Consider the following 19,710-nt stretch of genomic DNA (forward strand, 5'->3'; position numbering starts at 1 on the left):
CATCTCCCCCTAAACCTTGAAAAGGATAAAGTGAGTATTGTAAAATGAAGAAATGAATGTTAGCTACCTTGGATAGTATCATTTGTCCTACAACTTTAAAAGCATCATATATAAACTGTTTCATTACCGTCATTTTTAAAATGTGCAGTCTTTTTATAACAGACTGTTAAGCATTAGTCTCTTTCTCTATACTTTACATTTTCCTGAAGACTGCATAATTTGCTACAGCCTAATTTTTTTATTCTCCTAAACAATCTATACAAATCTAGAGAGTAACGTCTCTCACCTGTTCCTCATGAATTAACAGCATGCAGTAATTTTAAAATACCAATAAACTATGCCAGGCTTTGTTTTTTTACAGCAATATGTTACTCTCTGCACCTGTGAAACATTGTGGACTTGAGACTTCTGCAAATATTTTCATTTTTGTAAGTTAAAAGGAAAATAAAAGCTTACCATTAAAGGTGTGACTTCCCAGAATGGGTCAACTACTAAGGCCCGGTGATAATTCTCACAAACATCAGTATTCCATGCAAAATGCCAAGAAAACCAGTCTTTTACTGCATCCCAGAATGCAAATTCTTCAGCATTACACTTATAAGGCAGCCCCTGGATAAATACAAAACAGAATACAATGATAAAGTAAACTTGTGCAAGCAGTTATACACTCCAAATAGTAAAGTCTATGTCCCTAATATCATAGAACATTTTGCTACTATTTTTTAACCGTTTGCCTTTTTTCTACATTCAGGATAATATAATGCAGATCACACTGGGATCTAAAAGCAACTAGGCTTGTTAATCTGATGATAAACTTAAAGTCATATGGTTAATATCAAAGTTAGATATATCAAATTCACACAGTTCCGTGTTTTAACTACCAGACTGCAGCATGTGGGCAAAGTGACTCAAGTTTGGTTAGTGACTTAGGCATGTGACTGAGCTGGCAGAGGAGTCAGCTGCACTACATCACAATGTCTTGCAAGGACAGTACAGTTGTGTACCTACCATAAATGTAGATGTTCGAGTGTATTCACTGTTGCAGTCATTACAATTGGGTTATCCTGCTGGCAGGCTACTCGCTGTCGACCTGAATTCCAAAGTCCTGGTCCGGTGTCGGTTGCTGTCGCCTCCTCCCTGACGTCAGTGCGTCAGGGGTATAAAAGATGCAGCCAATGCCATTTTCTTCAGTTTTTCTTGCCCCAGATGTCAGGTGCCCCCTAAAGGGTAGGCTAAATTATGCTAATACGCATGCATGCACTAAAGTAAACTTTTCCTTCATCTACAAGCAAATACAACACATAGGTTGTATAGAATAGAGAAATACAGATAAGTCCCAGCAAAGGAAAGGGGGATGGTGGGTTGGTAACCTGGACTGCAACAGTGAATACACTCGAACATCTACATTTATGGTAGGTACACAACTGTACTATGTTCATCGTGTTTCACTGTTGCAGTCATTACAATTGGGTTGAATCCCAAAGCTAAGGTTGGGAGGCTGGGACTAAATAGGATTAGGAGAGGCTACGAGGCCCTGCAGAACTGCAGTGGCAAAGCCTGCCCTGGATTTAGAGTAGAGAGGTAAGTGATAGTGCTTTGTAAAAGTGTGCACTGAACTCCAAGTTGCAGCCTTTAAGATGTCTTTGGTTGGTACTCCTCTGAGGAAAGCTGCTGAAGTGGCTGCTGCTCTGGTTGAATGGGGCCTAATGCCCTTAGGCACTGATTTGTCATGCTGTGAATAGCAGAAACGAATGCAGTGGCCTATCCACTTTGAAATAGTCTGCTTTGAGATAGCCTTTCCTTGGGATCCTGCAGCATATGCCACTAGAAGTTGTTCAGTCTTTCTGAAAGCTTTGGTTCTGTGCAAGTAGAAGCGTAGCTGCCTGTGAATGTCCAAAGAATGCAGAAGTCTCTCACCCTTATTCTGTGGGTTTGGATAAAAGGTAGGCAAATGAATTGTTTGGTTAAGGGCCACAATGGACACCACCTTAGGCATAAATGTCGGGTTTGTCCTCAGAGAAACCCTGTCAGGATGGAAAATGATAAAAGGTTCCACAGCCATGATTGCCTTGACTTGTCTTACAGAGATTATTGCTAGGAGCAGAGCTGTTTTCCAGGATAAGAATTTTATATCAGCTGTAGAGGCTGGCTCAGAAGGGGGCAGTGTGAGTTTTTCCAAGACATGATTGAGGTCCCATGCAGGTACTGGTGTTCTCCTTGGAGGCCTTATGTCTTTGGCCCTCTGAGGTACTGCCTTAGTAATGGATGAGAAAAAAATAGGTGGTTCTGTATTGTAATGAGCTGAAATGGCAGAAGCATGAATCTTAACTGATGAAAAGGATAGGCCTTTGTCCAGCATCTCAGTTAAGTATTGCAAATTCTGAGGAATATTTGGTACAATCGTGTCAGTTCCTTGTGCCTGGTTCCAAGCACAGAATTTCTTCCATTTGTCTGCATAAAATTTTCTGGTGCTGGGCCTCCTGGCCTCCAAAATAACATCCATCACCGCTTTAGAGAGAGGTGTGTTTTGAATGGCTACATTATCTGCCATGCTGCCAGATTTAAGGTCCTGAGTTGGCTGTGCAGGATCTGACTGTTTTGTTGGGTCAATAAGTGAGGAATTTGAGGTAATGTCCAGATTGGGCATTGAGACAAGTTCGTTAGGATTGGGTACCAGTGCTGGCAGGGCCATTCTGGGGCAATTAGTATAATTATAGGAGTACCTTGAGGAGGAGAGGCAGTGGAGGAAAGGCATACACTGTTAAGTTTTTCCAATTGAAAGATAGAGCATCCACTTTCCATGCTTGCTTGTGATAAGTCCTTGTGCGGAATCTCTGTAGTTGACAGTTGTGAGGGGAGGCAAATAGGTCTATGTCCAGGCATCCCCAGTTCCTTGTTATCATGCTGAAGACTTGTGGAACCAATTTCCACTTGTGGGGATCCATTAGGTTTCTGCTTAGTTCGCCTGCCAGAGTATTTATCTTTCCTGGCAGGAATTGTGCTTGCAGATGTACTTGGTAAGTCAATGCTGTGTCCCACAAAGTCATGGGTAGTCTGCAGAGGGGGTAGGAATGTGTGCCTCCCTGTTTGTTTATGTACCACATGACTGTAGTATTGTCCTTCTTTATCAATAGTTGTCCTGGATGAAGTAGATCCTTGAAGGTTGTCAGGGCATTCTGAACAGCTAGCATCTCTCTTTGATTGATATGTAGATGCATTTGGCTTGCGGACCATGTGCCCTGAATACATATGGGCCCCCCAGGGATAATCTGATGCATCTGTTGTTAATGTCTCCCTGGCTGTGGGTAAAGTGAATGGCTGTCCCTTGTTGTGGTGACAGGCCTTTGCCCACCATCGAAACTCCTGTTGCAGGCAGGGAATGAGGGTAATTATTGTTTCCAGGCTGTGGCAATGTTGAGTCCAAACAGTTTTTAGATACCATTGTAGTTTCCTCATATGCAGTTTTGCATATGGAATTAGCAGAATGTTGGATGCCATGAAGCCCAAAGCCTGCAGAATTTTTCTTGAAGATAACTGGGTCTTTGTTGCCAACATTTTGAAATAAGTATTCAGTTGTCTTTGTTTGTCTGGCGTCAGATAAGCCATCTGGGCAGTTGTATTTAAGCTTGCACCCAGGAATATTATCTCTTGAGAGGGTACTAGTTTTGATTTCTTTTCGTTTACTGTGTACCCTAGGCATGTTAGTAATCTTTTTACAAACGCCACATGCTGTAGTAGAATGTCCTTGTTCACTGCTTGAATAAGGCAGTCGTCCAAGTAAGGATAAATTTGTATTCCACTTTGTCTGCAAAATGCAATTACTGGTGCCAGACATTTTGTGAAGACCCTGGGCGCAGTAGATAAGCCAAAGGGCAGTGCAGAGAATTGGTAGTGCATTGAGCCAGCTATAAATCTGAGGTATCTTCTGCATGATTGTCTGATTGGGACATGCAGGTATGCCTCTTTTAGGTCTGAAGTCACAAGCCAAGCCTTCTTGCCCAGCATGGACAGAAGCTGCTGCAGAGTCAACATTTTGAATTTTGGAATATCCAGAAATGTGTTTAGAATAGACAGGTCCAGTATTGGTCTCCAGGCTTTGTCATTTCTGGGCACCAAGAACAGTCTTGAGTAAAATCCTAGTCCCTGCTCTTGTTCTGGTACTTGCTGAATGACCCTCATGTCCATGAGGGATGAAACTTGTTTTTGTGCCTCTGCCCATTGGTTGTGTGGCAGGTCTGGCATACTGTTTGTCCTTGGCAGGGTGTGAAAGTGGAAGCTGTAGCCTTGTGACACTATATTCAAGATCTATTTGTCCTGGGTGATCATGTGCCAATTTTGTGAAAAGTGCTAGTTTTCCCCCTAAAGCAGCTGCCAGAAGATAAGTACTTGGCGCTGGCAGGGGAAAGTCATTGAGACTGTTTTCTGTATGGCTATGATTTATCTTCTTCGCTTTTGGAGGTAGAAGCACCCCATTGTTTAGACCTGTATGAGCCTTGGGGCTGGGATCTGCGCCTGTATCTGCCTCGCTTGTCTGACACTGAAAAGGACCAATTCTTTGTAGGCCAGTTCCTGTTAAGTCTGGGAGGCTGTACCTGTAAGAAATCTTTGACTGTTTGCATATATTTAGCTTTGTCCTCCATTTTCTTCAACACCTTTTCTGCTTTAACACCAAACAAGGTATCATGCTGTAATGGCGTATCTAATAATTTTGCTTTAACATGATCAGGCAGATTCTGTTCCTTTAACCAAGCATGCCTCCTAATGACAGAACCCGTAACAGCGGCCCTGCAGGAGGCCTCCAGAGAATCAAAACCACATTGCAAAGTATGCTTTCCCACTTGTTCAGCTGCATGCAATAAATCCTGCATTTCTTTGTTTTCTGCACATCCAGAATTTGTCAACATTTTCAGTTTAAGCAGTGACATAAGGTATTGTTGATATTTAAGCATATGAAACTGACAATTTAAGGCCCTTACGGACAAGGTACCAGAAGTGTAAATCTTTTTCCCCCATCTGTCCAGGGCCCTTGAATCCCTATCAGAGGGGATAGGATTTTTTGCAGTGGAAGCCTTGACCCCTTTGGGACCCTGAAAGATAGTTTCTGGGCAGCAGGGTTTTTATAAAGAACTTTATGTGAATCAGGAACCCTGTAGTATCTGTCTGGCCTGTAGTATCTGTCTGGCTTAATAGGAGCTGGTGGTAGAGGGTCAAGAGACAGACCGGACTCTGAAAATACATCATCTACAATGTCTAAAACAGGAGGAATAGCAAGGGGCCTGTGCTGAGGTATTAAAAGGAAGTCTCTGAGCCTTTTCTTAGATTCTGAGTAATCTTGGCTCTCCCAGTGGAAGTGCTCCCTCATAGTATGCAGGGTCTCCCCAAAAGAATAATCCTCAGGAGGAGAGGCTGAAGGGATAGATTCTTCAGCATCAGAATCCTCATAGAGAGGAAGAGAGTATTCCTGTTCAGAAGAGGAATCAGAGGAAATGGAAACCTTATCTGAAGATTCATATTCTGTCTCTTGCCTACGCCTCTTATCAGAAAGGGGTTGGGAACCCCTGATCAAAGTAATTAGGTCTTTGGCCATTTTAAGCATCTTTTTTTTAGGCATGGAGGCCTGTCCAGGGGAGTGTTGTACTTGTTTGTCTTTAGAGGTGCTTTAGTCTTTGCCTTTGAAGCTGAAGTCGTTTTCACATATAACTGTGTAGGCCTGAAAACACCCGCAGAAGCCGATGCCTGCTCAGCGGCTCTGGACCCATCTGAGAGAATAGTTTCTGAGGGTCCAATACCTTGAGTATCCAGCTGCCTAGTCGCCTCCGCGTGGGAGTCAGAAGCAGCCTGTGGCTCTGAGGTAGTGGGCGTCAGGGGCTGTGAAAGCACCTCACTGAGAACCGGCGACCGGCCTAGCAGAAGCCTCGCCGGTTTTGGATCTCGGATGCCTGTCCTTTTCTTTGCGCTTTTTATAAACTCCAGTAGTCGGCTGTTCCGATACTATTATATAATTAAATCTTCTGCCAAAGTAATGAAATGCAAAATCGTACCGACGCTTAATAGTGTGTTGGTTAAATCCAGCACAAAACCGACAACTAGCAACGTTGTAGTCAGGGCCTAGGCAAGGAATACAGTAAGAATGAAAATCCTTATGAGGTATTTGCTTCCCACAAGAAATACAATTATTAACTTTTTCTGACATCAGTCTGGAGCAAGAAAAGGTTTCAACGGGTATTTAGCTTTAATGAAGACTTCGGATCTGAAATTTGAACTTGAAAATCTCAAGAGTCAGCCGACCGCACTTGCAAACTGCTTTTGCTTCGGCACCACGCGGCAAGAAAGACGGAAGAAAATGGCATCGGCTGCATCTTTTAAATGCAAACCATTCTGTTCATGAGCTATTTCAAAAAATAAAAAGCAATCCAAGCAGTAAATGGTGTAAGGCAATTGTTTTGTGCAGTCTTTAGCAAATGTAGCCTCTCATGACAGTCACAGAAATACAAAAAAATTTAATTTCTCTTGGGGGTGCAAGCTCAGGCCCATAGAGGGATTTGTACCCCATCCCCACTAGTATAATCAATTTTAAAACTACTGCATGTTAAAGATGACTATATAAACACTCCCTGGAATTCAGAAAATCTTACCATGATGCAGAAACCTTTACTTGGAAGGTTTCTGCTTTGAGGTAACTCTGATTCGAAGACTGCTCTCAGCTGCATGCATCATGCATCCAAGAAAGCGACTAATTGAAATGTGCTCTCCCCTGACAATGATGCAGACAGAGGGCTAACATGCCAAGTTAACTGCTTCGAAAGAGGGACACAGAGAACACTGCCACAACAACAGTGTTCACCCCATTCATCCCGATAGAAATGGTCACATCTCATACCATGGCTACAAGTAAGCATCATGGAGCTGTGTGGGTGTGTATGTGGAGGCATGAGTATGTGTGCAGATATCTGAATGTGTGTATGTGTGGGCAGTCACCTTGTGGGATATAATTATTCTAAGGTGTGTGTGTGTCTGTGTGTGTGTGTGTGTCTGTGTGTGTGTGTGTGTGTGTGTGTGTGTGTGTGTGTGTGTGTGTGTGTGTGTGTACACCCCCTGTGTTGGAGATTTACCCATGCTACCACAATGGTCCAGATTGTAAAGAGAACGCTAACGTGGTCACATTTGACAGCGCAGTGTTCAATTCAGAGACATGGGTACACTGTTTAATTCAGAACATGGTAATCTGCCACTTACTAGGTATTTCTCTGTGCAGTTTTTCCTTGTCTCTGAATTATAAGTCTCTCACTCATGCTGACTAACCTACAGTAGCCAATTAGCTCAAGCGGACAGAATCCCTCTGAATCACAGGGACTAATTTTACAATGAATTTAGAGGTTCAGCTGTTTCTAACATTTTGACAACTGCCTGCTGCACGATCAACCTTAATTGACTGAACTTACAAAGGACTGTACAATGCCTTACTGTAACCTTAGTAAGAAATTAAAAACTGTCAAATGGTCAAGCTGCCTGATTTGTTTCTGAAACTGATGTCACATGATTGCTAAATGAGTTGAAAAGCAATATAAACATTATCAATGTAACCAAAAAGCTTTAAGAGACTAGTGAATAGCAGCTGTAGGATACTAAAACACTTAAGCTGTTAAAAGTAACTCATACTTGTATTAGCTTCTTCAAGAATGCAACATGAGAGCTAAGGATAGGATAAAATCCCTAGGACCACATAACACATTATTCTGGTCAGTTCTGCTTGAGGTTGCATCAGAAGCTTTTTCAGATAAAGATGTTTCATAATTTTTATTATGCCTGATCATCCACAAGTGGTTCTACTGTATTTCTTTTGCTTTTCGTTTCCAGTGTGAGTCATGTTTTGCTTATAAGATAAAGGCTGCAAAAATATCTGCAAAGAAAGCTGTAATTCCAAAAGTGCCCTAAAGTCTGGAAAGCAGTACTTTGCTGTATTTATGAAATGCATTCCTAGTATTTAACCTGTTTCACATATTTTAAGCATACAAAATATATTCACTGACAAACAGAAGAAGCTAGCACTGGTAAACCACACATAAAGACTTTTAGCAATCACTAGCTTAACAATGTGATGCATAAACAGGTTTAACTTCTTGACATATAACAGGTGATGAATAAAACACATATGTACACAGCATATCAAATGATCTCGGAGGGAGTCCTCCTCAATGTGTATATGGTCTGTATATTCCCTTCTGCTACCTTCAATATGGCTATTATTATCTTCATTTCTATTGCTGGATGGCATGTGCCTTCTGCGAGCATATCTGTAACACAAGAGTAGAACAGCATGACTATCTACTGTGACTCACAGTTTCCCCCAATCACTGAGTGAGCACACTCCATAAATAAAGAAAACAATTTTGCCAACAGTCCATCTAAAGAAATAATTGCCTCAATCACAGAAGGACAGCTGCAAGATGTGGGGGGGGGGGCTGCCCACGGGCAGTGAGATGGCAGGATGGTAATTAGCAGCAACCAAGGCGAACTACTTCACATATCAACTGATATCGTAACAAAAGAATCTGCATGGGTGGGTGCATGACTGGGAATAATCCCAGCCATTACTACAATTTCCTAGGATAGACAAGTTGCAGGACAGCCATAAAGTAAAGGTTTAGAATACAATCTATTGAGCATAAATAAATTGCCAGTGAAAGCCCAGCTATAAGGTCTAGTAAAGGTCTAAATCAACCCAGCAACTGGTTGCAACAGAAATAGCTGCAACAGATGCTGGAAGAAGCCACATCCCTGGTGGAGTGTCTTATGAAAGCAGCATTTTCCAAAAGGCAGTGAGCTGTGTGTAAGCAAAAACAATGCACTTAGAAATTCACAAGGTGCTAAGTGCTCTGCTTTCCATCTTCCAAAACTCAAGCTAACATCCTAAGTAGAACCTTAATTCATTGTGTGTGCCTAAGATGTAAAAGGCCCTTCTCTCTCTGTCTCCACGCCCCCCCCCCCGAAAGAAAACAAGGGAATGAATGGTTTGGCCTGGAAGGAAACATTGGATAGTTCCTTACAGGTCACCTAATCCTTAAAAATGATTAAAAGTGGTACCTTACAAATATGGGTATGAAGTTTCAAAATCTTGTAAGCAGAAGTAATAGCTACAAAAAAGCATTTTCCAAGAGCCAAGTTTATACCAACCTGCCTATCCTACAGGCTGAAAAGTAACCTGGGCAAGAGTCTTAATCATGAAATTAGAGTTGCAGAAAGAAGTTTTTATCAAAGGAGGACAAAGATGTAGAACCTCTACACTGCTACTGTTGCTGGGTCTCGATGGACAGGAAACATTTGATAGTCAGCTGGGATTTTATGAGTAGAGCAATGATAGCATTTATGTTCCTTGACAGACTAATAGGGTTAATAAAGAGGATATATGAACAGTCAGAAGCAAGAATTAATGTGGGAGGGTTTCTCTCTGACAATTTTTTTAACTAATTTATTGATTATTTCAGATTAAGAGTTACATGAATTAAAATGCAAACTTTTTAACAAAAACTAAAACTCAGGACTCTATACATAATATACATAGCATGTCAGAATCATCTTCAGGAGTGTTTTCACAAATAAAAGAAGACAGTAGAAAAAACGAGTACTGTAAAATTATTAAGATATGTATTAAAAGTTGTGACTCAACAAATGCATTAAAGGAATCTTAATTCCATTATCCCATCAAATTTAATAGCTTAGTCTATGGATTAATAAATGTACTATCCACGCTTAATCTATTTCTTTTGAAGACACTTGTCAATGACTTCTTGAACAGAGACTGATTCTTTGAAGTCAGGAATTTTACTTTTCATCCAGTTTATAGTGAAGATTTTCTTTGCTATAGCTAGGATACTCCATAATACCTAGTAATCTTTTTTAAGGCAAGACTTGCAGTTTATGCTATATAATACCATAATCCTGTCTAAAATGATCCTATCTGACCACAAAGCTTTCAGATGGTATTTAATTTATCCCCTATACTCTGTTAAAAACGTACAGTAAAATATCATATGCTGCCAGTGGGCTACAGAATTCTGTTTGCATCTCCAACATTCATTATTAGTCTTTTTGCTTATCTTTGCTAGTTTATCAGGAGTATAAAAGACTCTATGTAAATTCCTCCAACTGAATATATACTAATATTGAATTAAGGAGGTGTCCTTGACAGAATGCAAAGTAAGATGTTTGCTCTCTTCCAAAATACTACTTTTGTTGTAGAGTATAATGAAATTTCAAAATTTACTGAAAATGGTCTTAAAGTTTAAAACAGTTTATATAAATCTGGAAGGATCATGGAAAGAATACTGTTTTTATATTTTTATACAAAGATATTCAATTAGGTTGGGGATTTTTTTTTATTCTGATAATACTAAGTTTCATAAAATTTCTCTTGGGCATAATTTCTAACTCCCTGCACAGTAGCCATTATAAAGATTCTAGGCTAATTCTGATAATATTTATTCTGTAGATATTAGCAGTCCAAAATAATGGTAATAACAATACTAACTAATTATACAATTATATAGGTTTTTAGGGTTCTTGTACACAGACCTGAAGAAGTCTAGAAGGACGAAAGCGATCTTTGTTAACAATAGGTTATGAAAATAGAAACTGATTTTTACATGCAAAATGTATATGTATATATTTATATATAATATTTGATCACAAAATGAACTAAGGTTGATATATTTCCAGCCATGTAGTATATTGCCTTGTATAAAATCACAGACTTAATAATTTGGTTAAATAAGATGCACCATTAAAGTACATTAGGGCTATATATTATTATGACAGCTACTAGGTAGGGCAGGACCAGCTCGAATGTCACACTGATGGGGGAAGGGATGTGAATTTAACATGTGTACCAATAACACTTTGTTTTACAGCACAATAAACCACTCCTATGCCTGATAAAAGTATATATATATTTAGAAAGCTTGTGAGGAATTTATTACTCAATTTTTGTTTTACTTGGATCGCTTGTCTGTGTACTTTAATAAAGGATTTTCGACTGGAAACAGACTGCCTGCCTTCCTTGGATTACTTTTGAATACTTAGTAATGCTGTAGAATTATATATTTTCTATTATTACTTTTTGACTTGATGAGTTTACGTTCGCTACTTCTACTACTATTGTCTGATATGATTAATATACAGTGATTAACTAGAAATATATGGACTGAAAATCTTCCACACAGAGAAGGCACTGATTTGTCATGCTGTGAATAGCAGAAACGAATGCAGTGGCCTATCCACTTTGAAATAGTCTGCTTTGAGATAGCCTTTCCTTGGGATCCTGCAGCATATGCCACTAGAAGTTGTTCAGTCTTTCTGAAAGCTTTGGTTCTGTGCAAGTAGAAGCGTAGCTGCCTGTGAATGTCCAAAGAATGCAGAAGTCTCTCACCCTTATTCTGTGGGTTTGGATAAAAGGTAGGCAAATGAATTGTTTGGTTAAGGGCCACAATGGACACCACCTTAGGCATAAATGTCGGGTTTGTCCTCAGAGAAACCCTGTCAGGATGGAAAATGATAAAAGGTTCCACAGCCATGATTGCCTTGACTTGTCTTACAGAGATTATTGCTAGGAGCAGAGCTGTTTTCCAGGATAAGAATTTTATATCAGCTGTAGAGGCTGGCTCAGAAGGGGGCAGTGTGAGTTTTTCCAAGACATGATTGAGGTCCCATGCAGGTACTGGTGTTCTCCTTGGAGGCCTTATGTCTTTGGCCCCTCTGAGGTACTGCCTTAGTAATGGATGAGAAAAAATAGGTGGTTCTGTATTGTAATGAGCTGAAATGGCAGAAGCATGAATCTTAACTGATGAAAAGGATAGGCCTTTGTCCAGCATCTCAGTTAAGTATTGCAAATTCTGAGGAATATTTGGTACAATCGTGTCAGTTCCTTGTGCCTGGTTCCAAGCACAGAATTTCTTCCATTTGTCTGCATAAAATTTTCTGGTGCTGGGCCTCCTGGCCTCCAAAATAACATCCATCACCGCTTTAGAGAGAGGTGTGTTTTGAATGGCTACATTATCTGCCATGCTGCCAGATTTAAGGTCCTGAGTTGGCTGTGCAGGATCTGACTGTTTTGTTGGGTCAATAAGTGAGGAATTTGAGGTAATGTCCAGATTGGGCATTGAGACAAGTTCGTTAGGATTGGGTACCAGTGCTGGCAGGGCCATTCTGGGGCAATCAGTATAATTATAGGAGTACCTTGAGGAGGAGAGGCAGTGGAGGAAAGGCATACACTGTTAAGTTTTTCCAATTGAAAGATAGAGCATCCACTTTCCATGCTTGCTTGTGATAAGTCCTTGTGCGGAATCTCTGTAGTTGACAGTTGTGAGGGGAGGCAAATAGGTCTATGTCCAGGCATCCCCAGTTCCTTGTTATCATGCTGAAGACTTGTGGAACCAATTTCCACTTGTGGGGATCCATTAGGTTTCTGCTTAGTTCGTCTGCCAGAGTATTTATCTTTCCTGGCAGGAATTGTGCTTGCAGATGTACTTGGTAAGTCAATGCTGTGTCCCACAAAGTCATGGGTAGTCTGCAGAGGGGGTAGGAATGTGTGCCTCCCTGTTTGTTTATGTACCACATGACTGTAGTATTGTCCTTCTTTATCAATAGTTGTCCTGGATGAAGTAGATCCTTGAAGGTTGTCAGGGCATTCTGAACAGCTAGCATCTCTCTTTGATTGATATGTAGATGCATTTGGCTTGCGGACCATGTGCCCTGAATACATATGGGCCCCCCAGGGATAATCTGATGCATCTGTTGTTAATGTCTCCCTGGCTGTGGGTAAAGTGAATGGCTGTCCCTTGTTGTGGTGACAGGCCTTTGCCCACCATCGAAACTCCTGTTGCAGGCAGGGAATGAGGGTAATTATTGTTTCCAGGCTGTGGCAATGTTGAGTCCAAACAGTTTTTAGATACCATTGTAGTTTCCTCATATGCAGTTTTGCATATGGAATTAGCAGAATGTTGGATGCCATGAAGCCCAAAGCCTGCAGAATTTTTCTTGAAGATAACTGGGTCTTTGTTGCCAACATTTTGAAATAAGTATTCAGTTGTCTTTGTTTGTCTGGCCAGATAAGCCATCTGGGCAGTTGTATTTAAGCTTGCACCCAGGAATATTATCTCTTGAGAGGGTACTAGTTTTGATTTCTTTTCGCTTACTGTGTACCCTAGGCATGTTAGTAATCTTTTTACAAACGCCACATGCTGTAGTAGAATGTCCTTGTTCACTGCTTGAATAAGGCAGTCGTCCAAGTAAGGATAAATTTGTATTCCACTTTGTCTGCAAAATGCAATTACTGGTGCCAGACATTTTGTGAAGACCCTGGGCGCAGTAGATAAGCCAAAGGGCAGTGCAGAGAATTGGTAGTGCATTGAGCCAGCTATAAATCTGAGGTATCTTCTGCATGATTGTCTGATTGGGACATGCAGGTATGCCTCTTTAGGTCTGAAGTCACAAGCCAAGCCTTCTTGCCCAGCATGGACAGAAGCTGCTGCAGAGTCAACATTTTGAATTTTGGAATATCCAGAAATGTGTTTAGAATAGACAGGTCCAGTATTGGTCTCCAGGCTTTGTCATTTCTGGGCACCAAGAACAGTCTTGAGTAAAATCCTAGTCCCTGCTCTTGTTCTGGTACTTGCTGAATGACCCTCATGTCCATGAGGGATGAAACTTGTTTTTGTGCCTCTGCCCATTGGTTGTGTGGCAGGTCTGGCATACTGTTTGTCCTTGGCAGGGTGTGAAAGTGGAAGCTGTAGCCTTGTGACACTATATTCAAGATCTATTTGTCCTGGGTGATCATGTGCCAATTTTGTGAAAAAAGTGCTAGTTTTCCCCCTAAAGCAGCTGCCAGAAGATAAGTACTTGGCGCTGGCAGGGGAAAGTCATTGAGACTGTTTTCTGTATGGCTATGATTTATCTTCTTCGCTTTTGGAGGTAGAAGCACCCCATTGTTTAGACCTGTATGAGCCTTGGGGCTGGGATCTGCGTCTGTATCTGCCTCGTTTGTCTGACACTGAAAAGGACCAATTCTTTGTAGGCCAGTTCCTGTTAAGTCTGGGAGGCTGTACCTGTAAGAAATCTTTGACTGTTTGCATATATTTAGCTTTGTCCTCCATTTTCTTCAACACCTTTTCTGCTTTAACACCAAACAAGGTATCATGCTGTAATGGCGTATCTAATAATTTTGCTTTAACATGATCAGGCAGATTCTGTTCCTTTAACCAAGCATGCCTCCTAATGACAGAACCCGTAACAGCGGCCCTGCAGGAGGCCTCCAGAGAATCAAAACCACATTGCAAAGTATGCTTTCCCACTTGTTCAGCTGCATGCAATAAATCCTGCATTTCTTTGTTTTCTGCACATCCAGAATTTGTCAACATTTTCAGTTTAAGCAGTGACATAAGGTATTGTTGATATTTAAGCATATGAAACTGACAATTTAAGGCCCTTACGGACAAGGTACCAGAAGTGTAAATCTTTTTCCCCCATCTGTCCAGGGCCCTTGAATCCCTATCAGAGGGGATAGGATTTTTTGCAGTGGAAGCCTTGACCCCTTTGGGACCCTGAAAGATAGTTTCTGGGCAGCAGGGTTTTTATAAAGAACTTTATGTGAATCAGGAACCCTGTAGTATCTGTCTGGCCTGTAGTATCTGTCTGGCTTAACAGGAGCTGGTGGTAGAGGGTCAAGAGACAGACCGGACTCTGAAAATACATCATCTACAATGTCTAAAACAGGAGGAATAGCAAGGGGCCTGTGCTGAGGTATTAAAAGGAAGTCTCTGAGCCTTTTCTTAGATTCTGAGTAATCTTGGCTCTCCCAGTGGAAGTGCTCCCTCATGGTATGCAGGATTTCCCCAGAAGAATAATCCTCAGGAGGAGAGGCTGAAGGGATGGATTCTTCAGCATCAGAATCTTCATAGAGAGGAAGAGAGTATTCCTGTTCAGAAGAGGAATCAGAGGAAATGGAAACCTTATCTGAAGATTCATATTCTGTCTCTTGCCTACGCCTCTTATCAGAAAGGGGTTGGGAACCCCTGATCAAAGTAATTAGGTCTTTGGCCATTTTAAGCATCTTTTTTTTAGGCATGGAGGCCTGTCCAGGGGAGTGTTGTACTTGTTTGTCTTTAGAGGTGCTTTAGTCTTTGCCTTTGAAGCTGAAGTCGTTTTCACATATAACTGTGTAGGCCTGAAAACACCCGCAGAAGCCGATGCCTGCTCAGCGGCTCTGGACCCATCTGAGAGAATAGTTTCTGAGGGTCCAATACCTTGAGTATCCAGCGGCCTAGTCGGCTCCGCGTGGGAGTCAGAAGCAGCCTGTGGCTCTGAGGTAGTGGGCGTCAGGGGCTGTGAAAGCACCTCACTGAGAACCGGCGACCGGCCTAGCAGAAGCCTCGTCGGTTTTGGATCTCGGATGCCTGTCCTTTTCTTTGCGCTTTTTATAAACTCCAGTAGTCGGCTGTTCCGATACTATTATATAATTAAATCTTCTGCCAAAGTAATGAAATGCAAAATCGTACCGACGCTTAATAGTGTGTTGGTTAAATCCAGCACAAAACCGACAACTAGCAACGTTGTAGTCAGGGCCTAGGCAAGGAATACAGTAAGAATGAAAATCCTTATGAGGTATTTGCTTCCCACAAGAAATACAATTATTAACTTTTTCTGACATCAGTCTGGAGCAAGAAAAAGGTTTCCCCAACGGGGTATTTAGCTTTAATGAAGACTTCGGATCTGAAATTTGAACTTGAAAATCTCAAGAGTCAGCCGACCGGCACTTGCAAACTGCTTTTGCTTCGGGCACCACGCGGCAAGAAAGACGGAAGAAAATGGCATCGGCTGCATCTTTTAAATGCAAACCATTCTGTTCATGAGCTATTTCAAAAAATAAAAAGCAATCCAAGCAGTAAATGGTGTAAGGCAATTGTTTTGTGCAGTCTTTAGCAAATGTAGCCTCTCATGACAGTCACAGAAATACAAAAAAATTTAATTTCTCTTGGGGGTGCAAGCTCTCAGGCCCATAGAGGGATTTGTACCCCATCCCCACTAGTATAATCAATTTTAAAACTACTGCATGTTAAAGATGACTATATAAACACTCCCTGGAATTCAGAAAATCTTACCATGATGCAGAAACCTTTACTTGGAAGGTTTCTGCTTTGAGGTAACTCTGATTCGAAGACTGCTCTCAGCTGCATGCATCATGCATCCAAGAAAGCGACTAATTGAAATGTGCTCTCCCCTGACAATGATGCAGACAGAGGGCTAACATGCCAAGTTAACTGCTTCGAAAGAGGGACACAGAGAACACTGCCACAACAACAGTGTTCACCCCATTCATCCCGATAGAAATGGTCACATCTCATACCATGGCTACAAGTAAGCATCATGGAGCTGTGTGGGTGTGTATGTGGAGGCGTGTGTGTGTGTGTGTGTGTGTGTGTGTGTGTGTGTGTGTGTGTGTGTGTGTGTGTGTGTGTGTGTGTACACCCCCTGTGTTGGAGATTTACCCATGCCACCACAATGGTCCAGATTGTAAAGAGAACGCTAACGTGGTCACATTTGACAGCGCAGTGTTCAATTCAGAGACATGGGTACACTGTTTAATTCAGAACATGGTAATCTGCCACTTACTAGGTATTTCTCTGTGCAGTTTTTCCTTGTCTCTGAATTATAAGTCTCTCACTCATGCTGACTAACCTACAGTAGCCAATTAGCTCAAGCGGACAGAATCCCTCTGAATCACAGGGACTAATTTTACAATGAATTTAGAGGTTCAGCTGTTTCTAACATTTTGACAACTGCCTGCTGCACGATCAACCTTAATTGACTGAACTTACAAAGGACTGTACAATGCCTTACTGTAACCTTAGTAAGAAATTAAAAACTGTCAAATGGTCAAGCTGCCTGATTTGTTTCTGAAACTGATGTCACATGATTGCTAAATGAGTTGAAAAGCAATATAAACATTATCAATGTAACCAAAAAGCTTTAAGAGACTAGTGAATAGCAGCTGTAGGATACTAAAACACTTAAGCTGTTAAAAGTAACTCATACTTGTATTAGCTTCTTCAAGAATGCAACATGAGAGCTAAGGATAGGATAAAATCTCTAGGACCACATAACACATTATTCTGGTCAGTTCTGCTTGAGGTTGCATCAGAAGCTTTTTCAGATAAAGATGTTTCATAATTTTTATTATGCCTGATCATCCACAAGTGGTTCTACTGTATTTCTTTTGCTTTTCGTTTCCAGTGTGAGTCATGTTTTGCTTATAAGATAAAGGCTGCAAAAATATCTGCAAAGAAAGCTGTAATTCCAAAAGTGCCCTAAAGTCTGGAAAGCAGTACTTTGCTGTATTTATGAAATGCATTCCTAGTATTTAACCTGTTTCACATATTTTAAGCATACAAAATATATTCACTGACAAACAGAAGAAGCTAGCACTGGTAAACCACACATAAAGACTTTTAGCAATCACTAGCTTAACAATGTGATGCATAAACAGGTTTAACTTCTTGACATATAACAGGTGATGAATAAAACACATATGTACACAGCATATCAAATGATCTCGGAGGGAGTCCTCCTCAATGTGTATATGGTCTGTATATTCCCTTCTGCTACCTTCAATATGGCTATTATTATCTTCATTTCTATTGCTGGATGGCATGTGCCTTCTGCAGCATATCTGTAACACAAGAGTAGAACAGCATGACTATCTACTGTGACTCACAGTTTCCCCCAATCACTGAGTGAGCACACTCCATAAATAAAGAAAACAATTTTGCCAACAGTCCATCTAAAGAAATAATTGCCTCAATCACAGAAGGACAGCTGCAAGATGTGGGGGGGGGGGCTGCCCACGGGCAGTGAGATGGCAGGATGGTAATTAGCAGCAACCAAGGCGAACTACTTCACATATCAACTGATATCGTAACAAAAGAATCTGCATGGGTGGGTGCATGACTGGGAATAATCCCAGCCATTACTACAATTTCCTAGGATAGACAAGTTGCAGGACAGCCATAAAGTAAAGGTTTAGAATACAATCTATTGAGCATAAATAAATTGCCAGTGAAAGCCCAGCTATAAGGTCTAGTAAAGGTCTAAATCAACCCAGCAACTGGTTGCAACAGAAATAGCTGCAACAGATGCTGGAAGAAGCCACATCCCTGGTGGAGTGTCTTATGAAAGCAGCATTTTCCAAAAGGCAGTGAGCTGTGTGTAAGCAAAAACAATGCACTTAGAAATTCACAAGGTGCTAAGTGCTCTGCTTTCCATCTTCCAAAACTCAAGCTAACATCCTAAGTAGAACCTTAATTCATTGTGTGTGCCTAAGATGTAAAAGGCCCTTCTCTCTCTGTCTCCACGAAAAGAAAACAAGGGAATGAATGGTTTGGCCTGGAAGGAAACATTGGATAGTTCCTTACAGGTCACCTAATCCTTAAAAATGATTAAAAGTGGTACCTTACAAATATGGGTATGAAGTTTCAAAATCTTGTAAGCAGAAGTAATAGCTACAAAAAAGCATTTTCCAAGAGCCAAGTTTATACCAACCTGCCTATCCTACAGGCTGAAAAGTAACCTGGGCAAGAGTCTTAATCATGAAATTAGAGTTGCAGAAAGAAGTTTTTATCAAAGGAGGACAAAGATGTAGAACCTCTACACTGCTACTGTTGCTGGGTCTCGATGGACAGGAAACATTTGATAGTCAGCTGGGATTTTATGAGTAGAGCAATGATAGCATTTGCGTTCCTTGACAGACTAATAGGGTTAATAAAGAGGATATATGAACAGTCAGAAGCAAGAATTAATGTGGGAGGGTTTCTCTCTGACAATTTTTTTAACTAATTTATTGATTATTTCAGATTAAGAGTTACATGAATTAAAATGCAAACTTTTTAACAAAAACTAAAACTCAGGACTCTATACATAATATACATAGCATGTCAGAATCATCTTCAGGAGTGTTTTCACAAATAAAAGAAGACAGTAGAAAAAAAACGAGTACTGTAAAATTATTAAGATATGTATTAAAAGTTGTGACTCAACAAATGCATTAAAGGAATCTTAATTCCATTATCCCATCAAATTTAATAGCTTAGTCTATGGATTAATAAATGTACTATCCACGTTTAATCTATTTCTTTTGAAGACACTTGTCAATGACTTCTTGAACAGAGACTGATTCTTTGAAGTCAGGAATTTTACTTTTCATCCAGTTTATAGTGAAGATTTTCTTTGCTATAGCTAGGATACTCCATAATACCTAGTAATCTTTTTTAAGGCAAGACTTGCAGTTTATGCTATATAATACCATAATCCTGTCTAAAATGATCCTATCTGACCACAAAGCTTTCAGATGGTATTTAATTTATCCCCTATACTCTGTTAAAAACGTACAGTAAAATATCATATGCTGCCAGTGGGCTACAGAATTCTGTTTGCATCTCCAACATTCATTATTAGTCTTTTTGCTTATCTTTGCTAGTTTATCAGGAGTATAAAAGACTCTATGTAAATTCCTCCAACTGAATATATACTAATATTGAATTAAGGAGGTGCCCTTGACAGAATGCAAAGTAAGATGTTTGCTCTCTTCCAAAATACTACTTTTGTTGTAGAGTATAATGAAATTTCAAAATTTACTGAAAATGGTCTTAAAGTTTAAAACAGTTT

The 19,710-nt window shown here is 40.6% G+C and overlaps 1 protein-coding gene across 1 annotated transcript in view; it reads right to left on the bottom strand.

The window, feature by feature from the left end:
* The window catches only part of LOC122816233 (chloride channel CLIC-like protein 1), a 1,186,501-nt gene that overhangs the window by 489,142 nt on the left and 677,649 nt on the right, over window positions 1-19,710 (bottom strand). Inside the window, exon 2 of the mRNA XM_044088975.1 lies at window positions 457-609. Within this exon, the coding sequence (XP_043944910.1) occupies window positions 457-609 (153 nt within the window). The remainder of the gene's footprint in view (window positions 1-456; window positions 610-19,710) is intronic.

This window comes from Protopterus annectens, chromosome 12.part0, assembly GCF_019279795.1.
Source record: "Protopterus annectens isolate FY-2018-M chromosome 12.part0, PAN1.0, whole genome shotgun sequence".
NCBI lineage: Eukaryota > Metazoa > Chordata > Ceratodontiformes > Protopteridae > Protopterus > Protopterus annectens.